We start from the raw sequence: 25,257 nt of genomic DNA, 5'->3' as shown, positions 1-25,257 counted from the left end.
GCATGTGGTTTATTTGAAGGTGCAGACGTGGAATGTATATATTTAGTATCTGGCAAGGATTATACAAATGAAGGCATAGTTGTTCTCTATAAACAGGGAGCTAGACCTTAGTACAGATTGAATGGGTACCTCTAAAATGTCTTCAACGTTTTTTTGTGATTTTATGGATAGCAACAATAACAAACTTTGAAGATTTCCAGATATGCATTAAAAGTGAACTACAAACCGTTCTGCTGAATGTGATAAATAGCTAAATATACAATTTCATCAAACCTCTGGAAACCCTCTATCATCAGTAGGTCATTTCAATGTATTAGCATTTCACAGATCTTAAAGACTGAGGATAGATCTTACAGTTCATAAGCTAAAAGTACCTTAGATTCCACTGAAGTCCTTGTGTGCATTTCTTTTATGAGAAGCATCACGCACATGTGCACCTTAGACAGCAATTTCACTGAGTGGCCCTTATGTCCTTCCTGCTCTTCCCCTCACTGTTCTGAAGCATTCCGAGGGTGAAACTGTGAAGAGAGACGTGTACTTTGACAGTGTCAGATCCTTGCATCCACAGTAGCTGATGGATCAGGAAATAATCTCAGCTGTTAGCTCAGATCCTTTAATTGGTCATTGTCCATTACACTTTCAATAAAGCTTGATTTCTAATGTAAGTCATTAGCTTTTAGCACTTCTAAGGATGTTTCATTTCCTAAGCAAGAATAAAAGTCTGCACAGTATCTAGCCCCCCAATGAACCATTCTGCAGTACTTTACCTAGGAAGTACAGAAAAAGAACAGATTCCAGGCACTCTTATCATGCAGCAATTTTGGCTGCTGTGCTGGAAGTATGCTTTCTACATACTTTAAATCCATTATTGAGCAAAAATCATGTTAATCCCCTGATGCTTCTGAAAGAGACTTTTTAGATAATACTGTCTTGTTTTTAAATCATCAAGAAAGCCGTAGTTTCTGGAAGGGTTCCTAAGCAATAACACCCTGTCAGTGACAAGGTGTGAGCAGAGTGACGCGGGTGGAGCCCGTTTCACCTTACACTCAGTCTTGAAACTTGGGTCTCAGACTGCAGAAGGTTCCTGGAATAAAGAAGTCCTTTTCTGCATCCGTGTTCTGGAGGTCTTATCTGCTGCCTCTGAAACTGGGAGGGAACCTGCTTAATGAAGTGGATTTTAAGCTCTTGGCTGTAGTGGTAACTAGCAAAGTTAGCAGGAAACGTTAAGGGCATTGAAGAGAAAAGCAAGATTTTGTGCTGCTATTCCTTCTCAGGGAAAAAAATAAATAGGTCTGTTTCCCTTTCACCACCTAAAGCTCCTTCTGGCTTAAGTAAGGAGTTTTTACCTCTTTACTGCAGCTGAGAGCACGGATCTGCAAGCAGATAGGGAATCTAAACAATGTGCTTAGTTGTTACATCTCACGTCTTTATATATAAGGTATTATGAACCTAATGAGTATACTGAGAATCCATATCTTGGCAGTTAGTAGGTGTCACTGGCAAGGATTGTTGGCTTCGCTGGCAAGTAGCTCTCTGGGCTGGATGGCAGAATTAGCCCTGTATGTGGTATGTTTAGCATCTGTGTGACATCTGTTATAGCAAACGCATTCTTTCTTAGAGCTCCATAAAGATTTCAGTCATCAGATCCAAAGCACCTGGACCAGTAAATGCATCCTGAATTGAGGTATTAACCTTTTCACATGAGAATATGGGTATTGCAATTACATCTTCCCTCACAGAGAATCTTCCTTGTTATTTCATGACTTAGTTAACAGAGTAACAGCTACTCTGAAAATTCCCTGTGCAGCAATTGAGACTTTTTTCCCATCCCATCTTTGACAGTCTTAATTCTCCAGCAATGAAACTGAACTTTGCAGTTACGTTTTTGCCCGGGTTTTGGACATGTTTTTGTAGTCACCAAATGCACCATGATCCATTCTTTCTTGTCAAGCATTTTTGGAAAGACAGGCAACAGTTGTACTCCACTGTACCATGGATATTGTACTATGTCTGTTGTCTGAAGTTTCACTGAAATAGAATACAGCCGGAAGGTGATGATTCTCTGCAGCTGGAGAAGTGCCAATATAAAGCTAAAACTTATATTGATCTAGACAACAAATTTCAAACAGAAATCTGATTTCTGTTATATCGATAACTAGTGTAATATGCTATCGTGTTTACTTGGTGGACTTCAGGCGCAGTCAAAAGACATCACTGCATGTATTATTGATACAGGGCTATACTCTCAGTAAAAGGACACAGAGGTCGCATCTGATTTAAATGTAATGACTTGATCCAAGTTATTTTTGTGTTCTAATGGGTTTTTGCCAGACACAATGAGATGTATTAGTATTTGTTAAGATATCAAGCTTGTTTTATTTTAAAGGTGGAAAGCTCAGTTTGTTAGAACTCAACTCTGCCTTCATACATTCCATTAGTGTGTCGACAAGTTGTCGCTTATATGTGAAGTGCTGTGTAATGATTGATACATAATGTTTGTAATTGTAATTTCAAATTGTCTGTTTAGTGTATAGCTATCTGTTTGACCTCTCTATATAATGCTAGTTGACCTCTGCGTACTCCCTTTTCTGTTCTTCTTACAGCTGGAAGTTGATTGGAATAAAATCAAAGCCAAAATAGAGATGGAAATTGCTAAAGAACGAGAACGAGCAGCAACCAGTCCCGCAGTGAGAGCCAGTGTAACTGTACAGCAATAACTGTCCTCTTGGTTGCCTTAATGAGCGCTTCTTGGATATTTTGTACTGGCATATTTTGACACATTAAAAAAAGTCTCAGCAAACATTTTGTGGGGAACAGGAGTGAGAATTGCTGTGGTTCTTGCTAATGGCTGGATGACAGGCAGAATTATTGATTCACTACAGTCTCATTTGGATCTGGGTTTATGTTCTGATGGCCTAACTCCAGCGAGTAGTTACCTTGTAGTCCATAATACATGTATGACAAAAAAGGAAAATTTACTGTCTTTCCATTAGTGGCTTTTACATTTTCATTGCCATTAAAATTATTTAACCTCAGTTGCCTCCAACTACCAATTTCCCTGTTTAAGCAGCTAGTTAAGTAGTTTGGTTATTTCTGCAAACTCAGGGACCTCTGAAAAGACTTGTTTAAGTTGCCCTAAGACAAATTCAGCAAACTAAGTGTTGAACAGTAAAAAAAGGATTTGCTTGCACCTATAAATACAAAGGAATATTTTATTCACAGTTATGGTAATACATACTTCTGGTACTACGTATGTATGAGCAAGTTCTTTAATAGATGATTTCAGATTACTTCAGCAACTCAGGTTTGTTCCTGCAGCAAACAATTTAGCAATAAAAGGTATTTTCTGAGATAAATAATTTAAAATGCAGTGGAATGTGCTTTGAGTGTTGTTTGAAGTAACACACAGAATTGTTGGTTGGTTTTGTAGCATCTAGCACGTATAATTGACAATATTGAAAGCTTCCTTAAGGCTGAAATACCATACTCATTTAAAATAAGGAAGAACTTCCCACATATTTTTTTCTGCACCAAGCACTTGATTTGAAAATACTGTTTTTACATTTGTGTTGTTTCAAGATATATTTTTGTTTTACATATGAAAGTGGCTGCATATGCTAGATGTTCTTTGCAGAAGCCTTTTGCGTTACAAATATATGAGCAAGTTATTCATAACTGACATTGTATAATATGTATCTTTGAAATATTACCATCAAAATGTTAAATATCTGTATATCTGGCAAACGTTTTTGTAAATCATTATATGATGGTTTTTTGCACAGCTCATAAATTTCTTAATAAAAACGGAATTTTTTTTAAATGTATCTAGTAGGTGATGCATTAAGTGATCTCTGTTGATTTACCTGACTGCTAAATAAAACAATGTATTTGATGTAGCTCATTTGAAGCTCTGCAGTATTCTGGTGTGCTGACATGTGGCAAAGTAAACACCTTCCGTTAACTTGCAGAAAGCACTTACTTTCCAGAAATGAGCCCAAAATACCACTAATGGCAAGTGTTTAATGTTAAATTTATGAAACTTGGCTCAGATTTGTAATGCAATGTAAGCAATTTTTGAAGACCAGTCTAGCGGTGCTACAAAGTTCAGGATCTCGGCTCAATCTCGCTCTTTTATTCTTGGGCCACTTGGAGGTACAGCAGAGGCAGCAAATTCACTCAGCTGCTTAAAAGTGCCTGGTGCAACAATTAGCCATGGCAAAGACTGAGATAAAACAGTGGGATGGATGCCACGCTTGCAAAGGTACTGTCTCAGACTGGCTGATCTTCAGCCGATGCCGATGTTCACAGAAGGTGGTACAGCAGTACTTCAAGCTGGCTCTCCATGTCTCGGTATTGATGAGAAGTGTTCTATTTTAGGTGATGGGAAAGGTGGGTTAGTTCCTGGGCCAAAGCACAAGGAAGACTTTAAGGTATTTATTGCTGATGAGATCTGGGTTTTTTCCGTGCATATCCAGTCCTGAATGATATGCCATGTTTGTGTTAAATAGAATACAAGGCAAAATAAGTATCTTGGAAAAATAAATATTTGGAAAAAATATTCTTTATTTTCACCAGGTTCTAATATGCAGGTAACCTGGTACAATTCCAGCCTTGGGTATGAAACCTAGATTTCAGAATATTCTCAGAAGGAAACATTCTTATATGGCTTCCCTGGGATTGTTCCAGGGGTTTTACGTATCACAAGTGCAGTTCCCAGAAAAGTTCCATTTGCCCAGTCCAAGATAATTTTGTGCTGGTTTGTCTGGGGTTTTGAAGTTCTGCACTGTGTCTGTACCTGTTTTCAGTAATTTTCAATAGTTCATTTAATGCCATCTGTTAAGTAAAAAGAGATAACAGAAGGATACAGATGTTTTGGGTATGTTAACAAGCTGCAACAAACCAAACCTTGGGTATCTGCTTCAGTGGGCCGTTTCTGATGTATTCAGAAAGACTGGCATATTAGCAAGTGCAAAGTAAGATCGAAAGTACTTTCACTCTACTTGTTGTGTTTGTGTCATACTACCTCCTTGTCCAAACCCTGATTTAAAACCTTCCAGAGCTGTAAATGAAATAGCTAAGCAATTACTGGTTGTATTATTGTCCAGTGCAAGAATACTTGATTCTTCAATGATTTAAGAATACCTATTTTAAAAATGGATAGCACCCTATTTAATTATTGACTATTTAATTTTAAACATCATAAACCTATTTAAGAAGTAGGGATTAACGCAATAGAAATGTAATTGTTTTAGTTGCTGTTGTGATGGATCAGTTACTCAAATATAACCCCAATTTTGCTATAGCAGGATGCGTATTCCAGTTCACATACTTCATTTGACCTTGACCACCATAGATTCTCTCTGGTTGTAAGAAGGGAGATTCAAATGGGAATGTGAAAAGTGTATCTTTAAGTGAGGTAAAGGTAAATGCTAAGCTGGCTGTTTAAAAGCCATAATTGAATTAGGAAAGCAACATACTGAAAAGATGTTGTGTGAGTTAGGTAGCACTTCTGTCTTTTGAATTTTCAAACATGGCAAACGATGTAGTTGGCTCTCCTTGCACGTGGGCTTGGAAATAATGTAAAAATTTGCTGATCTTTCACCCCATTCTAGTACTGTAGTGAGGAACAAACCTAAGCAATCTGTTAATGTCAGTACCCTGCCCTGCATTAGAGGACACCCATTTTTACATCCCAGCCTTCATGCATTGTCCATCATCTGGCGATGGACAGACCTTGCCATCTGTCTGTTCCGTGTGGACAGTTTTCTGTTTACAATGCACAGCAGCCACCCTATGTTTCTAAGGGGAGTTACTGATGGGTGACTGCAACGAAGAGCAGTGAAAAAAGCATTTTCGGAACTTCCTCTTGGATTTGAAAATTAAAAAAAATGTAAACCTTGCTTTATGCCACATTTTAACTATCATTTTGGATGCAACTATTCCAGATAATGCAAATGGTTAAAGAAACATGCTTCATTTTTACCTCCAGCTTCAATTTTTTATGGTTTGCATTTTTTTAATAGTCCAGAAGAAGAAAGAAAAGTATTTTTTGTATTCTGATATTTAAGACAGTAAGACTTTGAGATCTATGTTTGTGGGATTTTATTCTTTGGAACTGGAACAGGGTGAAGCTTTGAATCATCTGACGTGAAGGCTGAATTTCATAGCTTGTATAGAACCATTCCCTACTGCAGGAAAACAAATCTTCATCTCTAAAAGATGCTGTGCATAAGGTGACTGCAGATATATCAATTTTACACCAGAGGCCAGAAGCTGTGTCACAGGAAGCATCTTTGTCTGAAGGAGGGGAGAGGTAATGGCAGGTTACCGAATGCCAGCCTTTGGCTCTGTGGCTTCGTTGTGCCTCTCTGCCACACAAATCCAGCTGATTTTTGGATTCCAAGAAGCTGATGTCCATAATGCAGTCAGATGGTGGAAAGCCAGGCAAATTATGTAACTTGGAAAGGTGTCAAACCTCAAACCAATCAACATCGATAACCGTCATGGCACTCGATGAAGGTGGCCAGGGTTGTCATTCCCTTATTGAGAGGTGAAGCCACTTGCCTGTGGTCACCCAGCAGGCCTGCGCGAGTGGGCAGCGGGACCAAGCCACCTCTTAGCTGAGCCCTGCCTGATCCGGGGAGCTGGGAGGAGACCATCCTCTCCCCTGCTGGAGACCGGGATAGCTGGTGACGGCTCTCAAAACGCCGAGGAGCCAGTGTGCAAAGCAGGTGCTGAGCTGGAGCTGTGCAGCTCCCGTTGACTAACAGAAATGGCCCGGGCACGTCTGACGGAGGGGGGGCGGCGTGGGCTGCCTTCAGCTGCAGCGGGACTGCATCCAGAGCTATCGACCTGCCTCCTGCAAAAAGGTACAAGTCACTATCATAGATAACAAAAAATGTCCTGTGGTCCTCTCAGAGTTAGTCTTTGCCACTCCTTCAGCAAATACGTAGATTTTAATGAACAGTGAATGAAAATATTGGTGGTAAAAGGGGGTGGGGGGGAAGAAGTGCTATCCATTGAATTCTGATGTGTCGGTACTGCTGATTCCAGAAGAACCAAATAGGAATCAAAAAGTTGGTATTACATGGACAGAGTGAGTCTTAGCAATGCCAAATGCCTCAAAGCTGTGAAATATGCTCCTTTTCAAGCAGTAAAGCGATTTGAGAGCTGGATCATACTGGCCTGGTGCCAGCTTTGATGTGATTTTTTGGGCATATCTGGTAAATCTCCTTGAAAAGTGATGTAAGCCCGCTGTGTTTGGTTTGGGTCCCTTGACTGAAATGATAAATTCCTTTACAGTTTAACTTTTAAGAAAAAATTAACTGGGAATTTTTGTCATTTGTAAAACAGAAGGTACCATTTTGGCAAGATACGAACCTCGTATTTTGCCAGAGTGATGCCCTTCCTGCAGCTGTTAGCTTTGGAAGCGTACGGGATTAATTGGTCAGCTTAACCGTGATACAGGCAACTTGCAGGTATGCCAGTAAAGATTCTCCCGCAGCGCCTGTGCTGTCTTCTTTAGAGCTATTAAAGAGCTAATGCTTCTTTGCAAGGGACAGATACCTGCTGCTACTTTTCCTACTTTAAAGCTTTAATAAAAAGTTGAGAGGTGGAAAAATGGAAAAAGTGCTTGGAAATGGGAGTGATCTGCCTGGTGCTGGATGTACCCTCAGCCTAGTGAGAAGAAATGCACGCCCATGACAACGAGCACTGACACTGCTTCCTAAAAATGTGAATAAACTAGGAGACATCATTTCTTTCAGCTTTCCTTAAGAAACTGGAGCATGCAATCCTCAGACAAATAAACAGTTGCAAGTGATTACTCTTTCAGGAATTAAGTTTTTTTGGGTAGACACATCTGCAGTGAATGGTCAGTGAAGAACTTAATTGTTACTGTAATTCCAAATGTTAATCAATGGGTTTCCATATAAATTAACCAATCTGCCTATTAATTCCTGTTCAAAACAGAAAGTTCTAAGTCCAAAATAGATATGTGGTATGATTTTACTCTGTTTCAATTATTGACTGGTTTATATTGATGACTGGGAGATGAGGACAGCCAGTTGCGCTTCTACCTTGCTTATCCATAGAAATAAGAATTTACAACAAAAACCCCTAAGGCCAACTGGCATTTAATAACAAGATAGCATAAGTTCTGTTCTATTTTGTAAATTAATATGAATATGATCAATTAAAAAGAAGAATCTGGGGTTGATTGTGATATATCTAGAAACAAAAGCAAGGTAGAAAATACTATGGAAAGAATGATAACAACCATGGAAGGAAAAAAAATGCGAGAATAGGCACTAATGTCTGTCTGTTAAATCCATGATCACTGTGGCCAAGCCCTGGCAAAGGTGTGTGCATGTGCTGCCCTTCACAGACCATGGATAATCCAGCTCAACTCACAGAGGTGTGTAGGAGACAAAACCTTTCCGTCCTGTTTTTTTCTGCTCTTTTTCCTTTGGATTGGAAGCTTGTAGTGCTCTGGATGTTGAGATTTCCTGTAAAATACCAACCCTGCAGCTGACTGCATGTCATTGCAAAAAAGCACACCAAGACCTGCCAGTGTGCCCCAGGACCAGGTTTCTGCTGGTTTGCTTAGAAAACTTAAAGCTGAAGGTATGTAAATGATGAAAATCTCTGCAGAAGCAGATATGAAATTTGCTTAGTGAGCACAAGAGAGCCCAAGCAGGGCTTAGCTGTTTGCTGCTGCTCTAAAAAGGGACAGATTTCATTTACATTATAGCATGGTGTCCTGGGAAGCCAATTTGGCTTCTTAAAGTTGTATTGTTTTCAGTTGCCTTATTCACTTCAGAATAGTCAAAGTTATAAATAACCAATAATGGAAAAGCTAGAAGCTTTCTAAAACAAATGTAATTCTTGATGATGTCATCTAGAGATAGGGAGAAAATGGAACAAAAATAAAAGGCAATTTATTGGGGTTTGTATTTCAGGATTGATATCATAGAATCGTGGTTGGAAGGGAACTTAAACATATTAAGCAGAAATTCTGAGGCTTCCATTTCTTTATTGTTGTGAGATCAGAGATATCCCATGTCACACTTACTCAGCAGCTCCCAAACCAGCTGACATTTCATGACTCCATAAATACAGTTGTGTTACCATCATTGGTCTGAACGTATATGTGATTTGAATTGCAATGACTATAACGTTACTTGGGTTTATGCTATCAGTGGAATATGCAGATGATTGTGCACTGAGCCTTGTCTTAATATAAAGGGAGCACGGCCATTACCTATTCAGCAGTTGCCACTGTTGTCTGGCTGTTGTCCTCTCCTGGGATCACCTCTTTGCCTTCCCCTAAAATTGGACATACTAACATGTCCTCTGTGGCATATGGATTCCTCTGCACTGCTGTTTTACTCTGTAAGGTATGGGGAAAAGTTGGGGAGCAGAGACGTTTTTGTGACTTGATTGTATGTAAGAATCTCTGTTTCCGAAGTATATTTTTATTGATCCAATTCAGTCAAGGGTTGCCCCGTGCTATAAAATTTCAAGTACTGACATGCAAACTGTTAGTTTTAATTCAGGTACCTTCACCCTACTCTTAAGGCTTTTAATGAGAACTAAGTGCTTCATATGAATATATGATGGCCCGGTGTCTTCAGAGAAACGGAAGGTTGTGTTCTTTCCTGCGCAGAGCTAGGCCGTGTGTCTGCAACAATCAGATTAACAGATGTACAAGGAATATCGCCCTGGCCGCCTGGCTTTGTGCAGTCATGCATGCGGGCCCTGCGCGTGGTCTCCTGCCGGTTCCACAGCCGAGCAAGCTGGGCATTCCCAGGCCCACGGCATGCTCCCAGCAAGGGGAGCTGGGGATCCAGCACCGAACTGCAACCAGCTCTTTCCATCACCCCGTCATCGTGCTGGAGGTGATGTCTTTGTATCAGAGGCAATGTCATCGTCCCAGAGGTGATGTCCCCGAGTCAGCTTCCTCCTGGATGACTTATTCCGCTTCTTCACCGGCCCGTGCCCGGGCTCGGGGGCTGAGCAGCGGTCCCTGGCCATCGTGCTGCCCAGCCCACGCTCCCGGGGAGGCTGCAGGTCCCTCCAGGGCTGCGGCGTGTCCCTCTGGGGAGCCCTGGTGTGCCCTGGGAACCCTGCACATCCCTTTGGCAGAGTCCGGTGCCCGGCCTTCCCAGGGGCTGGGGTCTGCCCGGGGGTCCGTGAAGTTCTTCCCAGAGACCTCCGTGTCTGGCACCGCACCCCTCCTGGGGCCGCTGCTGGCCCTTAGGGCTGCGCGCCAGCCTGGCCCGTGGGGACCGTGGTGTCCTTCTGTCCAGCGGCGTGTCCCCATGGGCCCTCCTCCGCGGGTGCGCAGCGGGGTGAGGGCTCAGCCGCGGACCCCCAGCCCCATCCGCGGGGGCTCAGCCGCGGACCCCCCGGCCCCAGCCCCACCCGCGGGTGCGCAGTGGAGGTGGCGCTGCGCCTCTTCGTAGCTGGGCAGATGCTTCACCTCCTCGTAGCGGGGCAGCGGCGGCAGCTCCAGCCCCGGCCCGGGCGGGGCGGCGGGACCCCCGGGCTGCAGCGGCGGGGCGGCGGGCGCGGCCGGGGGGCGGCGGGCGGCCGGGGGGCGGCGGCGGGGCGCGGAACAGGCGCGACGGCGCAGGACGCAGCCGGCCGCCAGCAGCGCCAGCAGGACGAGCAGCGCCGCCAGCCTCCGCGCCAGCCAGCGCGCCCGCGGCAGCCAGGGGCGCCCCGCCGCCCGCCCGCCCCCCGCCCCCCCGCAGCCCCCCCGGGCGCACGGCGCCGGCCCCCGCCCGCCCGCCATTCTCCGCGCCCCGCGCAGCCCGGCTCCGCTCCCGGCGCGCACCTTCCGCGGGGCCGGCGGAGCTCCCCACGGTCGCGGGGCCGGCTGGCATCCCGCGCCCCTCCGGCGGCAGCGCCGGGTTTTATCCGCGCCCGCCGGGCTTTTATCCCCGATGAAAAATTGATGGGGCCGCTTGGCGGCGGTTCAGGGGCTAATGGGGCGGCGGCCGTGCGGGACGGGGCGCCGGGCCAGGCTCGGCCTCTCCGCCAGGGCGGTGCGGGTCTGGCAGCCCCCCGCCCGCACCCGGCCTCTGCCAGTGTGGGGGCCACCAGCGGGGTGTCCCTGCCACCCGAGCTTTACACTGACTGTGCCCCAAACCTTGCCGCTGCACCGAAACCATCTTCCCTGAGTGGGGGCAGGACCCCCGAGTAGGGATAATCTGTACTTGAGGGCATGCGGGTGAGTGGTACCCAGGGATGTGGGGATGAGCAATACACAAGGACAGGGGATGAACATAAGGATGTGGGGAGGAGCGGTACCCAACGACATGGGGTTGAACCTAAGGCTGCAGGGATGAATGGTACCCAAGGATACAGGGATGCATGGTGGGATGAACCCAAGAATGCAGGGATGATCGATACCTGAAGATGTGGGGAAGGGCAGTACCCGAGGATGTGGGGATGAGCGGTACCCAAGGATGCGGAAATGAGCAGTACCCGAGGACAGAGGGATAAGTGGTACCCAAGGACAAGGGGATGAATGGTACCTAAGCATGCAGGGAAGAGTGGTAGCCAAGGACATGAGGACAAGGGATACCTGAGCCCTGAGCGACCCATGGGAGGGGAAATGCAAGGTGCAGAGCCTACCACTGATTTTGACACTTAAGGACAACTGCAGTGACAGGCTGGCTCCCTGGCTCCTGTGCAAGGCACAGATGAGAGTGAGATCTTCATTCTTCCTCTCTGTTGGTTTTTATTTCTACTGTTAAGGTTTCGTAGCTTTTTGCCTGTTGGCAAGGCCCAGGGGTCCCTGTGTCACCTAGAAGTGACCATTGCCCATGCTTCTGGGGACCCAATCCATCACTTGATTCAGCCCCCATAACTGAAGACCCTCAGCTGCATTGTTTGCTGATTACCCTCAGCTCAGCTGCAAAAGTCCTCAGGCAACTGGGAGAGGAGGGGGAGGTCTAATCTAGTCATGGAAAAACTTACTAATATGAAACATGGCAAAAAATGACCAGCACTTTTCTGCTTGGTTTCCTTTTGGGTGATCGTGCCAAATCTGATACACGGCAGCTAACCCACCTACGTGACCCTTGTGTGTAACGTTTTCGTTTCCTTTGTCCTGTTTACTCAACCCGTAATGATTTCGTTGCTGATTTCTGTCAGCGATACTCCTGCTGTCATCCCTACGTTTGGGTAATTCATGCCTACTGTATCTGTTACAGATTTTGTGGCACTCAGGAGGAACGATGGGAGGAGAAGGTTCTCAGCCATGGTACAGCCTTGGGCAGAGTTTGCATAAAAATAATCTGAAAGGAAGGAGCAGGTCAGTGGTGCTGGGCTGCTGGTGGACGATGAGAAGCCATGATTACCTTCTGGATTTTCAGGGGTTTATTCTGCGCACATTTCCTCACTTTATGGACATTTCTCCCTGCAGAAGGGCGCTGGAGCTGGGAACGGCAGGAAAGGTGGGCTTCAGGCACGGAGCGGGGCACAGCCCCAGCCCCAGCTGCTTTAGAACTGACCTACCCGGGCAGCACTGGCTCTGCCACCCTACGTGAAGGGGTGGCTGCGGGGACCCCAGCCCTTTGCCTTGGGGACATGTCCCAACCCATAGCCAGCAGGATCAGGGATGCTGAGCACTGGCTCTGGGAGCAGTTCCCTACCATGCCTGGGGCTGCATTTGCTCCACTCTTGATAATAACTGATGTGATTTATTTGTTTTAAAGCAAATATGGTGGTGAGTAAACAGCAGGGTGCCCAGTGAAGCCTATCAATCCGTTAATAAAGCACTGCATTTTAACAGCATTTCTGATAAGCTGTAACTCCGCAATCAGAACACTATGAAATATTAAAGCCTGTTGATAGCTCATTAAAGCTAACATTTTGGCTGGCCCTCCAGCATGTGTGCCGCAGGCTGAGGATCAGCTCTGCACCCTGTCAGACAAGGAAAACCATGGCTGGAGGGAACAGGGTGCTGCGATAGCAAGAAATGAGAACTAAAATTGTGGCATGCAGCTATGCTCACACCAGCAGCCCCAGCTCCCACAGCCCCACGCCTGGCTTGGGAAAAAGCAGACACACTGGTTCCTGGGGGGTCAGGGCCAGGGGACTTGTCCCAGCTGGCTCCGTAGCTGCGTGAGGATGCCTGCAGCCATCCTGGGGCAACGGGTATAAACACTGGGTCCTCTTCAGGTTTGGGGGGTTCAGGGTGGTACATCAGTGGAGCTAGCTCAGCTGCTGGTTGGGCTTTTGGAAATCTATGGAGAGTGTCTTCTGCCCGGCTGTGGGTTCCGTGTGGGTACGGTGGGCAGGTGGGTAATTGTTTCCAGCAGGAGTAATTGGTGTCATGATGTGAGTAATGAGACTGTAGGCAGCTGCAGCTGCTAATGGGGATGATGGATAAGTGATTTTTGGAAATGTGGCTGTTCTGCTGAGGGCCAGTACGGTGTAGACACTGCCTGCCAGCTCCCTGGGATGGTAACTGGTGAGAGAGGGGGGCTGCAGCCGTTCTGGGACCCCCAGTGGCCTTGTCACCAGGCAGGGAGCTGGACCACCAAGCTGGCCTGGCTGGGGAGGCGGCAGCACCGGGAAAGTGAAAACTGGAATGTGCCAAACCACCCCCCACCACCACCACCCCCCCGTGCAGCTCCTGGGGGAGCCGCCCTTGCTCTCCTCCTCTGCATGCAGGACCTTGAAATGGGGGGGATAAACACCCGCCCGCAGGCGACGGTCCAGCTGGGGAGTGGGAGTTTCCTGACTCATCCGAGTTCTCCCAGAAGATACGCTGAGTGTGGGGGGCAGATGTGGTGATTCACCACATCTGGGGGAAGAGATGCTGTGGGCCAGGCAATGCTGGTGATGTGGAGATGTGGCGGGGTCCCCCGGGCACAGCCCGCAGCACAGAGGCAGCTCTGCCTGCTCGCCAGGGATGTGCATTTCAGAGCTGATGCTCAGGCTCGATGCAGCAAAGCAGCCAGGTGAGTCTGGGGTTCAAACCTCATAATTCACCTTGTAATTTTCTTAAATGAGCCTACAACCTGTTAATTACATCTATGTTAAAGCCATAACTCAACAGTTTGAACTGTCATACTGATCCACAGCACCGAAAGCTTCTGGCAAATCAATGCCATCAGCTACTGAAGCGTGGCAGGCGTCCGTGTGTGCTGGGGCAGTCCCCACGTGCTCCGAGAGGTGTCTTCTGGTTAGATCTAAACATCGTTGCTCTTTTTTCCAGGTTACTGACTCCAAATGCCAGGCTGTGTATCGTCCTGCAAGTGTTCTTGGCAGGGATGGGAGTGCAATAGTAAAGCGAAGTGTTGTTTCTATTAGCAGCAGCATCATTTGTAGGCAGTTCAAGATTCTTGCCATATTGCCGTGATCCTTCTCACTGATGAAAGAGAAGTGAAATTACAGGTGAGGTGGCCCAGATGTTTGTCAGAAGTAGTCTTGAAAATTGTCAGGTTGCTGTAACATATGTTCTTTCAACTGTGTATCTACAGATGCGCCTACCACTTAACCATTCAAAACCGTGGCTTCTTTAGATCTCAAGAAACCAAGCAAGACCCTGATTACCACGCTTGGGAGCGAGACCTACAAAGCAGGCACCAGCACCATGGCACAGCACCTCCACGCTCCTTGCCCCACCACCCACACCATGGTCCTTCCATTGCCACCAACGTCCCACTCCACACCACAGCTGGGCTGTGGCCACAACACTTGTCCGCAGCTGGGTCATGGCCAGGGGAGAAACCCTGTGGGCAATGAGGGAAGAAGAGACACAGTTTTCTGGGAAACTACCTGAAGGTGGGGAGCCAAAAAGCCAGGACACGTCACCAGTATTAGTCTCCTAGCAAAAAAAGGTGTCAGAACTTTGGTTGTGAGAGCTCCTGCATGAATTTTGTTTTATATATATATATTTATTTATTAAATATTTATTTATTTTTATTTTTAAATGCTAAAGCAGAATATGAGTAAAGGAGAAGCCTTTCACCCTACACAGCTGCCCCAAACACAAGTGCAGATGGGAAGATCTTGCCCATCCGAACCGCTCTCCTATTTCACTCTTCCTTCTTCTCCTCCTCTGGATGCCGGTGAGCACTGGGCAGCCTGGGATGGTCCGGGCCATTCCCAGGCCTGCAAGGAGATTTTTTGTGCCCCGCAAACACAACAGAGCAGTGGGGCAGCCCCCGGACTTGCTGAGCATAAATCATCATTAACGGCCGCATTGTGCTTCCCTCACCCCAAAGTCTGCTCCTGCTACGAGCTATGAGAAACCCACTTTGCGGCTGCCTGGAGTCGCGGGTGAACACTGGGGCAGCCGAGTGGTTTCTGGGAAGGAGCTTTAGAAGTTGATTTTCTCCAGTCTTGCAGGGAATGCACAAGTATCGATCCTGCAAATGACCCTTGCAGAAATACATCGATCCCTTTGGAGCAGCGGATCATTAAATACTTGACTTCCAGATCTTTCAAATGGTGCCAAAGTGCTGACCTGGCAAAATAGTTATTTTATAGTGCACATGATTGTCCCTGCGACCACTAGCATTTGTGTAACTCTGAACTCACCTTCATGGGAGTCAGCTGCCTAAAATACTCTTTGTACAGTGATGCTTCACATCTGCATTTCCTTTTCTCTTATATGTTTTCCCCTAAATATGGAAAAACTTAATAGAAAAAACATAAAGAAGCTGAAGTTGCTTTTTTTGGGCAAGACTCTGAAAGCCGCACACATGGTGAGCATTTGGTAGCCAGAATAATCCCACGGACTGATGGAGGGAAGCGCAGCTTTGGATGGTGATCTAGATCGTAGATAGACACAGGCTCAGCCGTCACAGCTTCAATGATATTACGATACCTAGCAGACCCAAACCTTGTGATAGTTGAGGCTTTTGTAGGAATTATGGAGCAAATCGCCGCTGCGTTGGAGGATGTGCAGGCACAGCATGTTGCATTTTGGGCTCTGTTACAGCCCTTCTGCAAATATTCCTCTCCCTGGTTCCTGAATCAGTAAATGCGGTGCCGTGAGGATGGTGTTTCAGGGTGCTGGGTCAAGCCATGTATTTTCACAACAGTTTGCCAAAATAAAGAATATGTAGTTTTTAACATTTCTATTAAAACTGCTAAAGAAGCCCTTAAGAAAGCCCATCGGCAGCGAGCCGGGAGCACTGCTCAGGGAAAGCTCTGGGCTGGTAGAATTCAACACACAAAGCCGAGATCTATTGCTTCACATTTTTCAAGCACATCTGTAACTGTAATAAGGCTTAAGAAACAAGAAGATGACTCTGCATATGTAAAAAAGAAAAGCCAAAAAAAAAAAAGGCCATTACCTCACAGCTCAGAAATCTCTACTGCCAGCAAATATTTGCTGTGAGACTATGAAAAAGCAGAGAGAGAGGCTGAAACACTCCTGCATGACTCTGATCCTTCCCGGGCTAGGTCAGTTCTCTTAATCAAGGTTAGATGTCCTCCAGAAATGAAATGTATTTTCTTCAAATAAATTAAAGCTGGGAATATCGCAGGGCAATGATACTGATATCAAGTGTGCCATCAGGCTTCCAAGGTTGCACGTTGCAGTTAATGTATTCTATTTTATTCCTTCTACTAAAAATAGGCATTAGAAAGTTTGGACCGTACTAGTCCTCCCCTTGCAATAATTCCTTGCAGTTAGGACTTGAAACCTTTGACTCCGCGGAAAGGCTCCCATTCATGCAGGGAGTTTTGGCTGAGGCTTTTACTGTTACAAATAGCAAACATCTCTTCATATAACGCTCATATAATAAGGATGATTTTCTCCAATGGCTGTTTTTCTTCTGAATCAAAATTATATTCATTTCTAAAAATAATTTCAGGATTATAACCTTGATCCAACACCATCCCTAAGCACACATTGGATTTCAAGCCCCACAATGGCAGCGAGACCCTTGGGAGACGGGCCGGTGGCTGCAGGCGGGGAGGGGGCTGGGTGGCCGCGGGTGGATGTGACAGCAGCTGAACACATAAATGCTGAAATATATTAAAATACAGAAACAACCAAAAGGCAATAAAGGACAATTTGTCACAGTTGGAAGGATCGCTGCAGTGGTCTGGAATAACCAAAAAAATTTATTTTATTTTATTTTTTTTTTTACAGGGGGTAACAATTTTCCGAGCTGTGGTCCTCGTTAGTCATGCCATTTCTCAAGAGGCTGCCATGATCCAGTCATGAATTTCTGAGATGATTTCATCTCACTGTTATTTACAACTTAGCCCAAAAGCTCAGTCTCTTCCTATTATTTGTGGTTAAATATAGCAACGGATTCTTTCCCATTCCTTTTTCTCTTGGAGCAGTTTCTCTGCCACCCACACAAATCGCATGAGTCAGAAGGCACACGAAGGAGCGGTTCCCAGCTGGCTGGGCCCTCACCGGCTGCCTTCGCGCATCCCGAGCTCACCCCAAGCATCAGGAGGTGAAATAATGTCTGTCTGCTTGCAACTGGGGTGCAGCCAGGGGCACCGGCCCCGCACCCTGGGGCTGCGCGGGGATGTTCCTCCCCTCTGTCAGCTCCTGCATCCCATGCAGGGTCACCCCAGCTGCATCCTGGCTGCTTTTCTGCCATCCCATGCAGGAATTCCAGGTGGCCTCAGTTTTTGTGCAACCCATTGCCACGGAGGGTGTGGGGGTCACTGAGAGCAGGGCAATGCCCTGGCCGTGGGGACTGAGCACCATCCTGCTGAAAACCCTCTCCTGTTCCCCTCTCACTCATTCTGTCTGTCTGAGGATGCTTTACTTTTACTAAACTAAGCATTTCCCACCCCAGTTTGTCAGCACCAGCCTGAATTCCCCAGATTCCTCTGTGCACAGGCAGCACACTGGTTTTTGCTGGGAGTAAATCCAACAGCCGGCCCAGACGAGGCCGGTCAGGGCATCACCTGGGCAGCAGGTCGGTAGCTTGTTAAAAAATAAAAAAACTGAGAAAAACCTGCCAGCTGTTTTGGTGAGAGAGAGGTGATAGCCGTGAGAGGGCAGAGAGGCTGCGTGCTTGGCAGGGAAGCATCCTGCCTGCGCTGCCTGCACGAAGCCATGCAGCCCCGTGTGCATCCCTTGGGGAAAGAGTGAGAGGGAGGGATGAGGATGCTGAGGCTGGGGAGGGCAGTGCGGGGGCGGCAGCCGCAGGGGGAGGAAGAAGGGACAGGGGAGGTTTGACCCTGCTATTTTTAACCACGGTGTTTACACGCTGTAAATGACCGTGCCGGCCTTGGAGGCGGCACAGCAAACGGGAAAGTTTCTGCCACAGCCCTGCTGGGGTCCACTCCTTGGGCCTGGGGGGTCCAGCCGGCCACCACGCAGCTGGGCTTCGGTGGGTCCCTTTACAGCTGCCCACATACATACTGATGGGTCTGGGTGTAAAAGGGCAAATATTTCATGCTGGGAAATGAGATGTGTGGGTCCTGTCAAGCCAAAATAGCAGATTTGCTGTGTCCTCCCCACCACCCAGCCAGCTCCGGCTTTCGCTGCAGGCTGGGTTCATTAGTTCGCTCATGTCTGGGGGAGCTGACATTTAAATTCTGAAAGTCAGGACAAAAATATGGAAAATGTATCATGGTTTTGCTGCTGAGAGAAGAGCAATGCCCACCCACCCAAGCCCTGTACCGAGGTGGCTGCTGCGAAGCTCAGCCCCACCGTGGCTGGGGGGCACGGGGAAGGCTGCCACGTGTGGGATGCTGAGCTCAGGCAAGGATGTGGAGTGAGGCTGAGGGGGAGCAGGGGCTGCAGAGCTGGGCTGGGGGTGGGCAACAACCTTGGCCCACCCCAGTTCCACAAAACTCGATCAGAACCAAAAAAATGTAAAAAAAAAAATTAAAAAAATAAATCTGAACTGACTCTTGGTGGAGCCCAGGGCAATGGGTACCAGTGCCTCTGGATTGCTGGCTAATTCTCCAAGGACTGAATTAGTTAAATTGTTTTTTCTTCTTTCCTTGCTTCCAGCATAATGAATCAGCACAAATATATTAGATCCACCAGCAGTTGGTTGCTATGGATAAAGGTCTTGGGGAATTTTTACCATCCCCAGTGCCAACCTACCCCCTACCTGCCTGGAGCCGTGGGTCCGGGTACACCTTGTCAGTCCCTGTGTGATGGGATTTACTAGTCATACCACTGCTGGTGGTGGGGTTGTCACTGGGTGCTGGGCAGGCCAGTCGGAGGGATGTCCCTATGTACACAGGACTACTGGGGACAGCAGATGTCCCATCCCTGCCGTCATCAGCCTGGTACCACTAGGCTGGCTCTTGCTGCATCTCCTACTCCACCTGAAGGCTCTGTCGGCTCCTCCTCTGATCCCCCATCACGCCACTGGGAATGATCTCCCCGGACTGACAGCATTCCCGTCCACAGGTAGTTTTCCCTGGGTCCTGTCAAGCCCAATGACTAAGCTTGCAGGCTGTTCCCTTGGGCATAGGAAAAGGATTGTTCCTGCCGCAGGTGCCACAATGCCTTTTCCAAAGCCTGGCACTTCCCACTAAAGCAAACACTTCAAATGCAAACCCATATTTGAGTGTATTAGTCTATTTGCTATATAATAGTTAATTAACTAATTGCCTTTTTAGAGTCATGTCTCTCCTATTGATTTGCTACTTAACCAGTAACTGCTGGGTTCCTAAACTTTTTCAGTGCTGTCTTGCCTGGTGATGCAAATGGATGCCTCACCAGTTTGGACATGCTGAGCGCACCGGTGAGCCCAGCTCCCATCTGCACAAACATTCCAAGGCAGCTCAAGCTATCTGTGTGCCCAGCAGCCGGCAAGCTGAAGCCCTGCTAGTGCTGGGCCTGCTCGAGGCATTTCCAGGGGCTTCCTGGGCTGCTTCTGGTTTGGGTTATGGTTTGAGAAAATACACACAGGTAAGTCTTTGCATCCCAGGTTTCCCTGCTGAAGGTTTGGGGTGGAAAACTGGCCTGGGGAGGCAGGTAGCAAGCGTGCTCCCACACTGCCTCACCCCTAGGCAGCACAACAGATGTATTTTTTCATAAATGGACATTGAATACGTGTCAGGAACAAGAGTTTTTAGTGAGTAATAGAATTTAGCTTAAAATGTGTTAGATGGTCTCAATACAGGCTGGAATTGCTCTAATTATTTTGATGTGATAGAAGAGTTTTTTCCTGGCCTTGTAGGTTTGGTCCTGGCCTGGCAAAGCCACTCCTTTGGGATTCCTCCTGTGCCGACGGCTTGGCAGCATCAAGACCTGAATTGTCATCTGCTTGGGTGATGTTGCATAGAAAGATCATAATTCTGCCCACACTGGGTAGTTTTCTGGAATGCCAGTAATTTAAAGTGTTTTGACAATTAAACAGTATTGATTTCATTTTAATAAAATTAGCTGCAGGGTTCTTTGATGGTAGAGGAGAACAGAGTACTTGGGAGTGCTGTGGTATCATTTGGGGTATGGAGATTATCATGCACCACCCCAAATAGTTGTTTTCCTAAGCAGATGGAAAGCTCAAGGCGCACAGTTCATGTGCAGTATGCATCTGTCAGTGCGGGACTTTTTGCAAGTTAATATGCTATAAAAGATATTCAACATGTGAGAGACTGAGCCCGGAGCATCCTCCTCCCTCCCTGGGCTGTGCACTGCATCTCAGCAAGTGCTTCAGCACAGATGTTATGAGGCTTCCTGCAGTTTCTGTCATCTCTTGGGGCTCCGGGCTGCGGACACGATGTGGAGCCGAATGGGGTAAATGCAGCGGATACTCAGGAAATACAGGTGGCATAACTAGGAGACGCAGGTGTTCTCCAATTTCTGTGTAGCAGGAACTCTAGCAACATGTTCCTGGACTTTTCACCTTGAAGAAGGTGGTGGCTGTTTGTAATTACTTCTCTAAGTGACGACACAACATCACAAGTGGTGATATATGTGTGATGCTTTCATTTACAGTTTCCAGACAAAAGCCTGTCTGCAGAGAAGTTAGTGGAAATTAAAACCAGCTAGCGCCTGTACGTTATACAAAGGCCTGTATGCAATTATGAAATCAAAAATGAATCAGGACGCAGATGGAGACGTTGGGATCCATCCCCTGGTGATTATGGTTGTATTTTTTCGAGGTAAAATCCAGGAATATTTGTTGTGGCTGTGATGTGTCACCTCTCCTGGGGGTCCCTGGATGTCATTTTGAGGGGGAACACTGATTTTCTCACCACCGTCTCCTCAAGCCCTGTGGTGCCCCTTGATACATATATTTTACTGAACAGTAACACAACTCTGAGGCTAAAACTCATTTTCTCTTCTTTTCATTTTAATTTCCTGTGTGTGCTCAGCTGACCTGCCTTCCCGCCGCGCTTCCCGTCTGCCGCCGGCCGCAGCTAGAGGTTTTGCCGCCACATCCAGCAATTCCCTCTGGTTTCCTTCCTCTCCTTTCCTGGCTCAGAGTCTTCCTCTCTCCTTAGTTGCTCTCTTACTCCAAAGAGCAGCCAGTCCCTGCCTTTTATTTAAGAAAACACGCAAACCCTACACACCAAAAGTAGCAAAAAAAGCCTCTTAATGCATCTGGGTTTATTTCCAAGTGGGAAGCATCTGCTGGGATGCTGGAGAGACACTGGGAGACAGTGTGGAGACCTGAGCCCACATCAGCAGTGCTGAAGTGGTACAGCACCGCCGCACTTTCGGAACTGGGTCACCACGAATGATGCTTTTTAATTTCTATATTTTTAATCTTAAAAACATAAAGCTTCCCAAAGGTTCAGCTGTCAAAGAAGTGAGTGTGAAATTGATTTATCAAATGCTAGGGCATATATGGGGCTGTGGCTATGCGTTTTACGCACACTGTCTAAGACCTGGTTGTAGAAGCTACTGTAAGAGGAAAACTAAGTGCTGGGAATTGAATGAAAACTGGGTCTGCAACCCTGTATATTTCTGCTTTCCTATATAGCGTGCTGGGAATCAGCCGAGCAGTGAAGCCGGAGGTCAGAGGACTTTCCAACGCGCCCGTTTTCCCTCTTTAGGCTGGCATAAAGCAGCCCCGCACACCCGGTCTGGAGGCAGCCGCGCACCCACTGCTCCATCACAGCATATCCTCGCAATGAAATATTAATTTAGATTTTTTTTTAAAAAAAAAATTGTTGCAGAAATGAGCCCTTTTCCCCCCACAACGAGCCATTATTCTCGCTGACGAGCTGGCATGACCCGTAAGTCGCGGGCGGCAGAGTCCGCTGAGCCGGTGCGGTGCTGAGCGGAGCGGAGCGGAGCGGAGGGGCCGGGGAGCTGTTGCCATCTGCAGGAGTCTTTGCGCTGGTGCTGGTTAAGGATCATTTTGAAAGCAGCCGGAAAGATGCTGGTGTGACTTCGGGTTTGGGGGCCAGGGGCGCCCAGTCCTGGGGGGCGCCCAGTCCGGGGGGGCGCCCAGTCCATCTCAGACCAGCTGCCCACCAAACAGCTGTTAATTAATCCTGTTACCCTAATGACCTTGCAAGGCGGAGCTCCCTCCTCTTCCTCCCCTTCATCAGCTGCCCAGCCCCGGCGGGGGGCACGAGTCGGGGTGAGAGGCTGGGCTGCACCAGCCCGGGGATCCTGGAGCAACGTCAGGTTTATTTTACTCTCTACCACAGGCCCGGGACAGGGGGGCACCGGGGGGCAGGCACAGCCCCCGTTTCGGTAACGGGCTGGCTGCGTGCCTGGCTCTGGCTGGCAGAGCTGCCAGCCGGGAACGGCCACGCCACGGCACTCCTGCAAGGTTCCCAGTTACCCCGGCACCGGTGGGCTCTGCTCCCCTTCCTCACCCCCTGCCACGTGCTAACTGCTGGAGCTGGGCAATAACCCCCGACCCCATCGCCGAGGGAGAGGCCGCTGTAGGTGTCAGATAGGTACACGGAGTAGCAGCAGCCTATAGAAAACATGTAGGGGATAGTTTCACCTTGGATGCGTTGCTGCGGCGTACAGCGGTACCGAGGGGGAAGCCATAGCGATTGGTGACGTACAGTATTAGAACCGATGCCTTCCTTTCAGGGAGAGGATTTAATTCTGCTGCTATCAATAAGTAATGGTCCTGCAGCTGCAGGAAAAGCGTGTTTAACCTGAGGGTGGAGCAAGAGCTGGCGAGGAAAAGCCTAACTTCGTCCTAATGAGTAACAGCCTGGCCAGTGCTCAGGAGGAGCTGGCGGCGGGGTTCCAAGGCAAGATGTTAGCGGGGGCATGAGGGGACGCGTATGAATAAGGAAAAGCGCTGGGCTTTGGAAGACTGACCAGATGCTGCCCTGCAATTCGAACACAGCTAATTCCACGCTTAAGCTAATTGCAAAGGACTGTATGCAAAGTATGTGACTCGCTTGGCATTTGAATGAAAAGATTTCAGTTTCCTGACACAGGGGATTTAACCGGACAGTGTAATGCACTGTCCTGAGCTAACAATTACAGCCCACATTTTAGTCTTGGCACAGGGTACTCTCACAAATTCCTTTGTGAATATACAAATAGCTATTCTTTGAATATATTCAAACACACTTTCTTGCTTTGCATACATATTAATAATCCCATACAGGGCTGGAACACATGCACAGTGGTACTGGGCTGGTGCACGGCCAACTGAAACCAGCAAGGACAACTGGTCTCTGGTTGAGCTTTTCTTAAAAAATACAAGTCCACTGAGGAGATGAACAATCAGCTTGAGCACTGAAAATCCTGCAGCCTTGTGACTTTGTGTTGTCACGGCTGGCTTGGGCAGAAAAATAGCTGGGACCACAAAGTGTGCTGTTCAGGAGCATTTACATCAGTTTTCTGTATGAGTCTCTCTTGTTATCAGTAAGTGTTCTGGTAAGTACATTAGTTGCTCAAATAGTACCCAAAAAGCAAATGTGTAATTGAAACAGTAACAGCAATAATAGCAACAATAGTAATAATGGTAGTAATAGTAGCAGCAGCAGCAATAGCAGCAATAATAATCATAATAATATGATTATAAAACTGTCATTATCAACTTTGGTGCTGAAAAACTTGCTTCTGAAAACCCTGGTTGAATCTGCCAAGGGAGAAAGGGGAGATGGCTCTTCTCCTTGTCTTGCTCTTCAGACAGACTGCTACCCTGCTTGTATTTGGTGCAGGTACTGTGTTTATGTGATTTGTCCCCATTTCTAAAACTGGGTAGTCTCTCGTGGAAGCAGCAATGCTTGTTCCCTGCCTGATGGCTGGGACAGACATGGGGTTCGGGGGATGCATCTGTCATCAGGGAGGAGTTGTAGGAAGGTGAAAAAGCTCTGGGTGGCTGCGTTCGTGGTGCCCCACCTGAATGGCTCAAGCAGAACCTGGGTTTAGGTGGCAAGTGTTTGGCACACTCGCAAAAATCTGAAGGCATGTCCAGCTCTGCACCCTGAATCCTCCGGTGAGGCTGGGCTGGCTGCCTGTGGTGGTTTCCCCCTGCAGCCCTCAGCGATGGGGACTTCATGTGCCTCCTCCCAGAGGGGAGCGGCGAGGCCGGAGAACACCACCGTGCTGCCAGCTGCGGGAACGTGTCCCGGGTGATCACAGCCCAGCTTTCCCTGGCCATGGCAAGGACTAGCTTATCAAGTGCCACCTGTGCACTGCTATCACTTCTCTCCCCATCCTTGAAAGAAAGATGATTTATGCTTCGGGAATCTGAATTCGAGCCTTGTTTCACCAGCATTGCACGACTCCAGTTTAAACTGGTAAAGAACTGCTATGCAAAACTGGGCCAGTATTTGCTGGTGGTGAATCAGGCCGTCAAAAGAAAAGACTTGAGTGTTTTGGACCGAGTGATGCAGCTGCTGTGCGACTCGACAGTGTGCACTGGCTGGGCCCGCCACAGGGCAATTTATGAATACCTCGTGTTGTCATAGTTATCAGGATGTTATTGCAGGAATATGTTTTTTTCATTTCAGTATGAGGATGTCTGGAAACAGTCAGGAAAGTAATGGTTCAGGCCAGCCACACCTAGCAAGCTCTGAGTGACACTCAAGAGATGGGGACGGGACAGACAAAGCCACCAACCCAAGCCCCCTGCACCTTCCCTTTCTCATTTCTTTTCCATCTTGCTTTTTTTTTTTTTTCCTTCCTTACTCTTCATTGTGTCCTGTTGTGGACACTTTTTTTCACTTTCAAACTCGTGTCATTGTTCCATGAACTTTTCCCACCTCCTTCCGTTTGTGCAGGCTGGGCTGGCGGGTGCCTGCCGGGCCGCAGGGTGTTGCTCCCACGGGGATTTCCTTCGGCAGCTTCGCTGGCATTTCCCTCTCTACCCAAACTGACCCTTTGGGTCGCTTTTCCAGTGTTTCACAGGG

General features: G+C 47.5%; 1 protein-coding gene across 4 annotated transcripts in view; it reads left to right on the top strand.

Annotated features, from left to right (window-relative positions):
• IFT80 (intraflagellar transport 80) overlaps window positions 1-3,824 on the top strand; it is a 54,002-nt gene extending 50,178 nt beyond the window's left edge. For 3 of the 4 annotated variants that reach the window (XM_056358424.1, XM_056358426.1, XM_056358425.1), the window contains one exon: window positions 2,604-3,824. In XM_056358424.1, coding sequence (XP_056214399.1) covers window positions 2,604-2,717 — 114 coding nt within the window. In that variant the 3' untranslated portion in view covers window positions 2,718-3,824. Of the gene's footprint in view, window positions 1-1,618; window positions 1,685-2,603 lie in introns of all 4 variants that reach the window. The other variant, XM_056358427.1, reaches the window with a different exon arrangement.
• Window positions 3,825-25,257: the final 21,433 nt, after the last annotated feature.

This window comes from Falco biarmicus, chromosome 13 (genome assembly GCF_023638135.1).
Source record: "Falco biarmicus isolate bFalBia1 chromosome 13, bFalBia1.pri, whole genome shotgun sequence".
Classification (NCBI taxonomy): Eukaryota; Metazoa; Chordata; class Aves; order Falconiformes; family Falconidae; genus Falco; species Falco biarmicus.
Note: the sequence above shows the minus strand (reverse complement) of the source record. Positions and strands in the feature narration are given on the sequence as shown.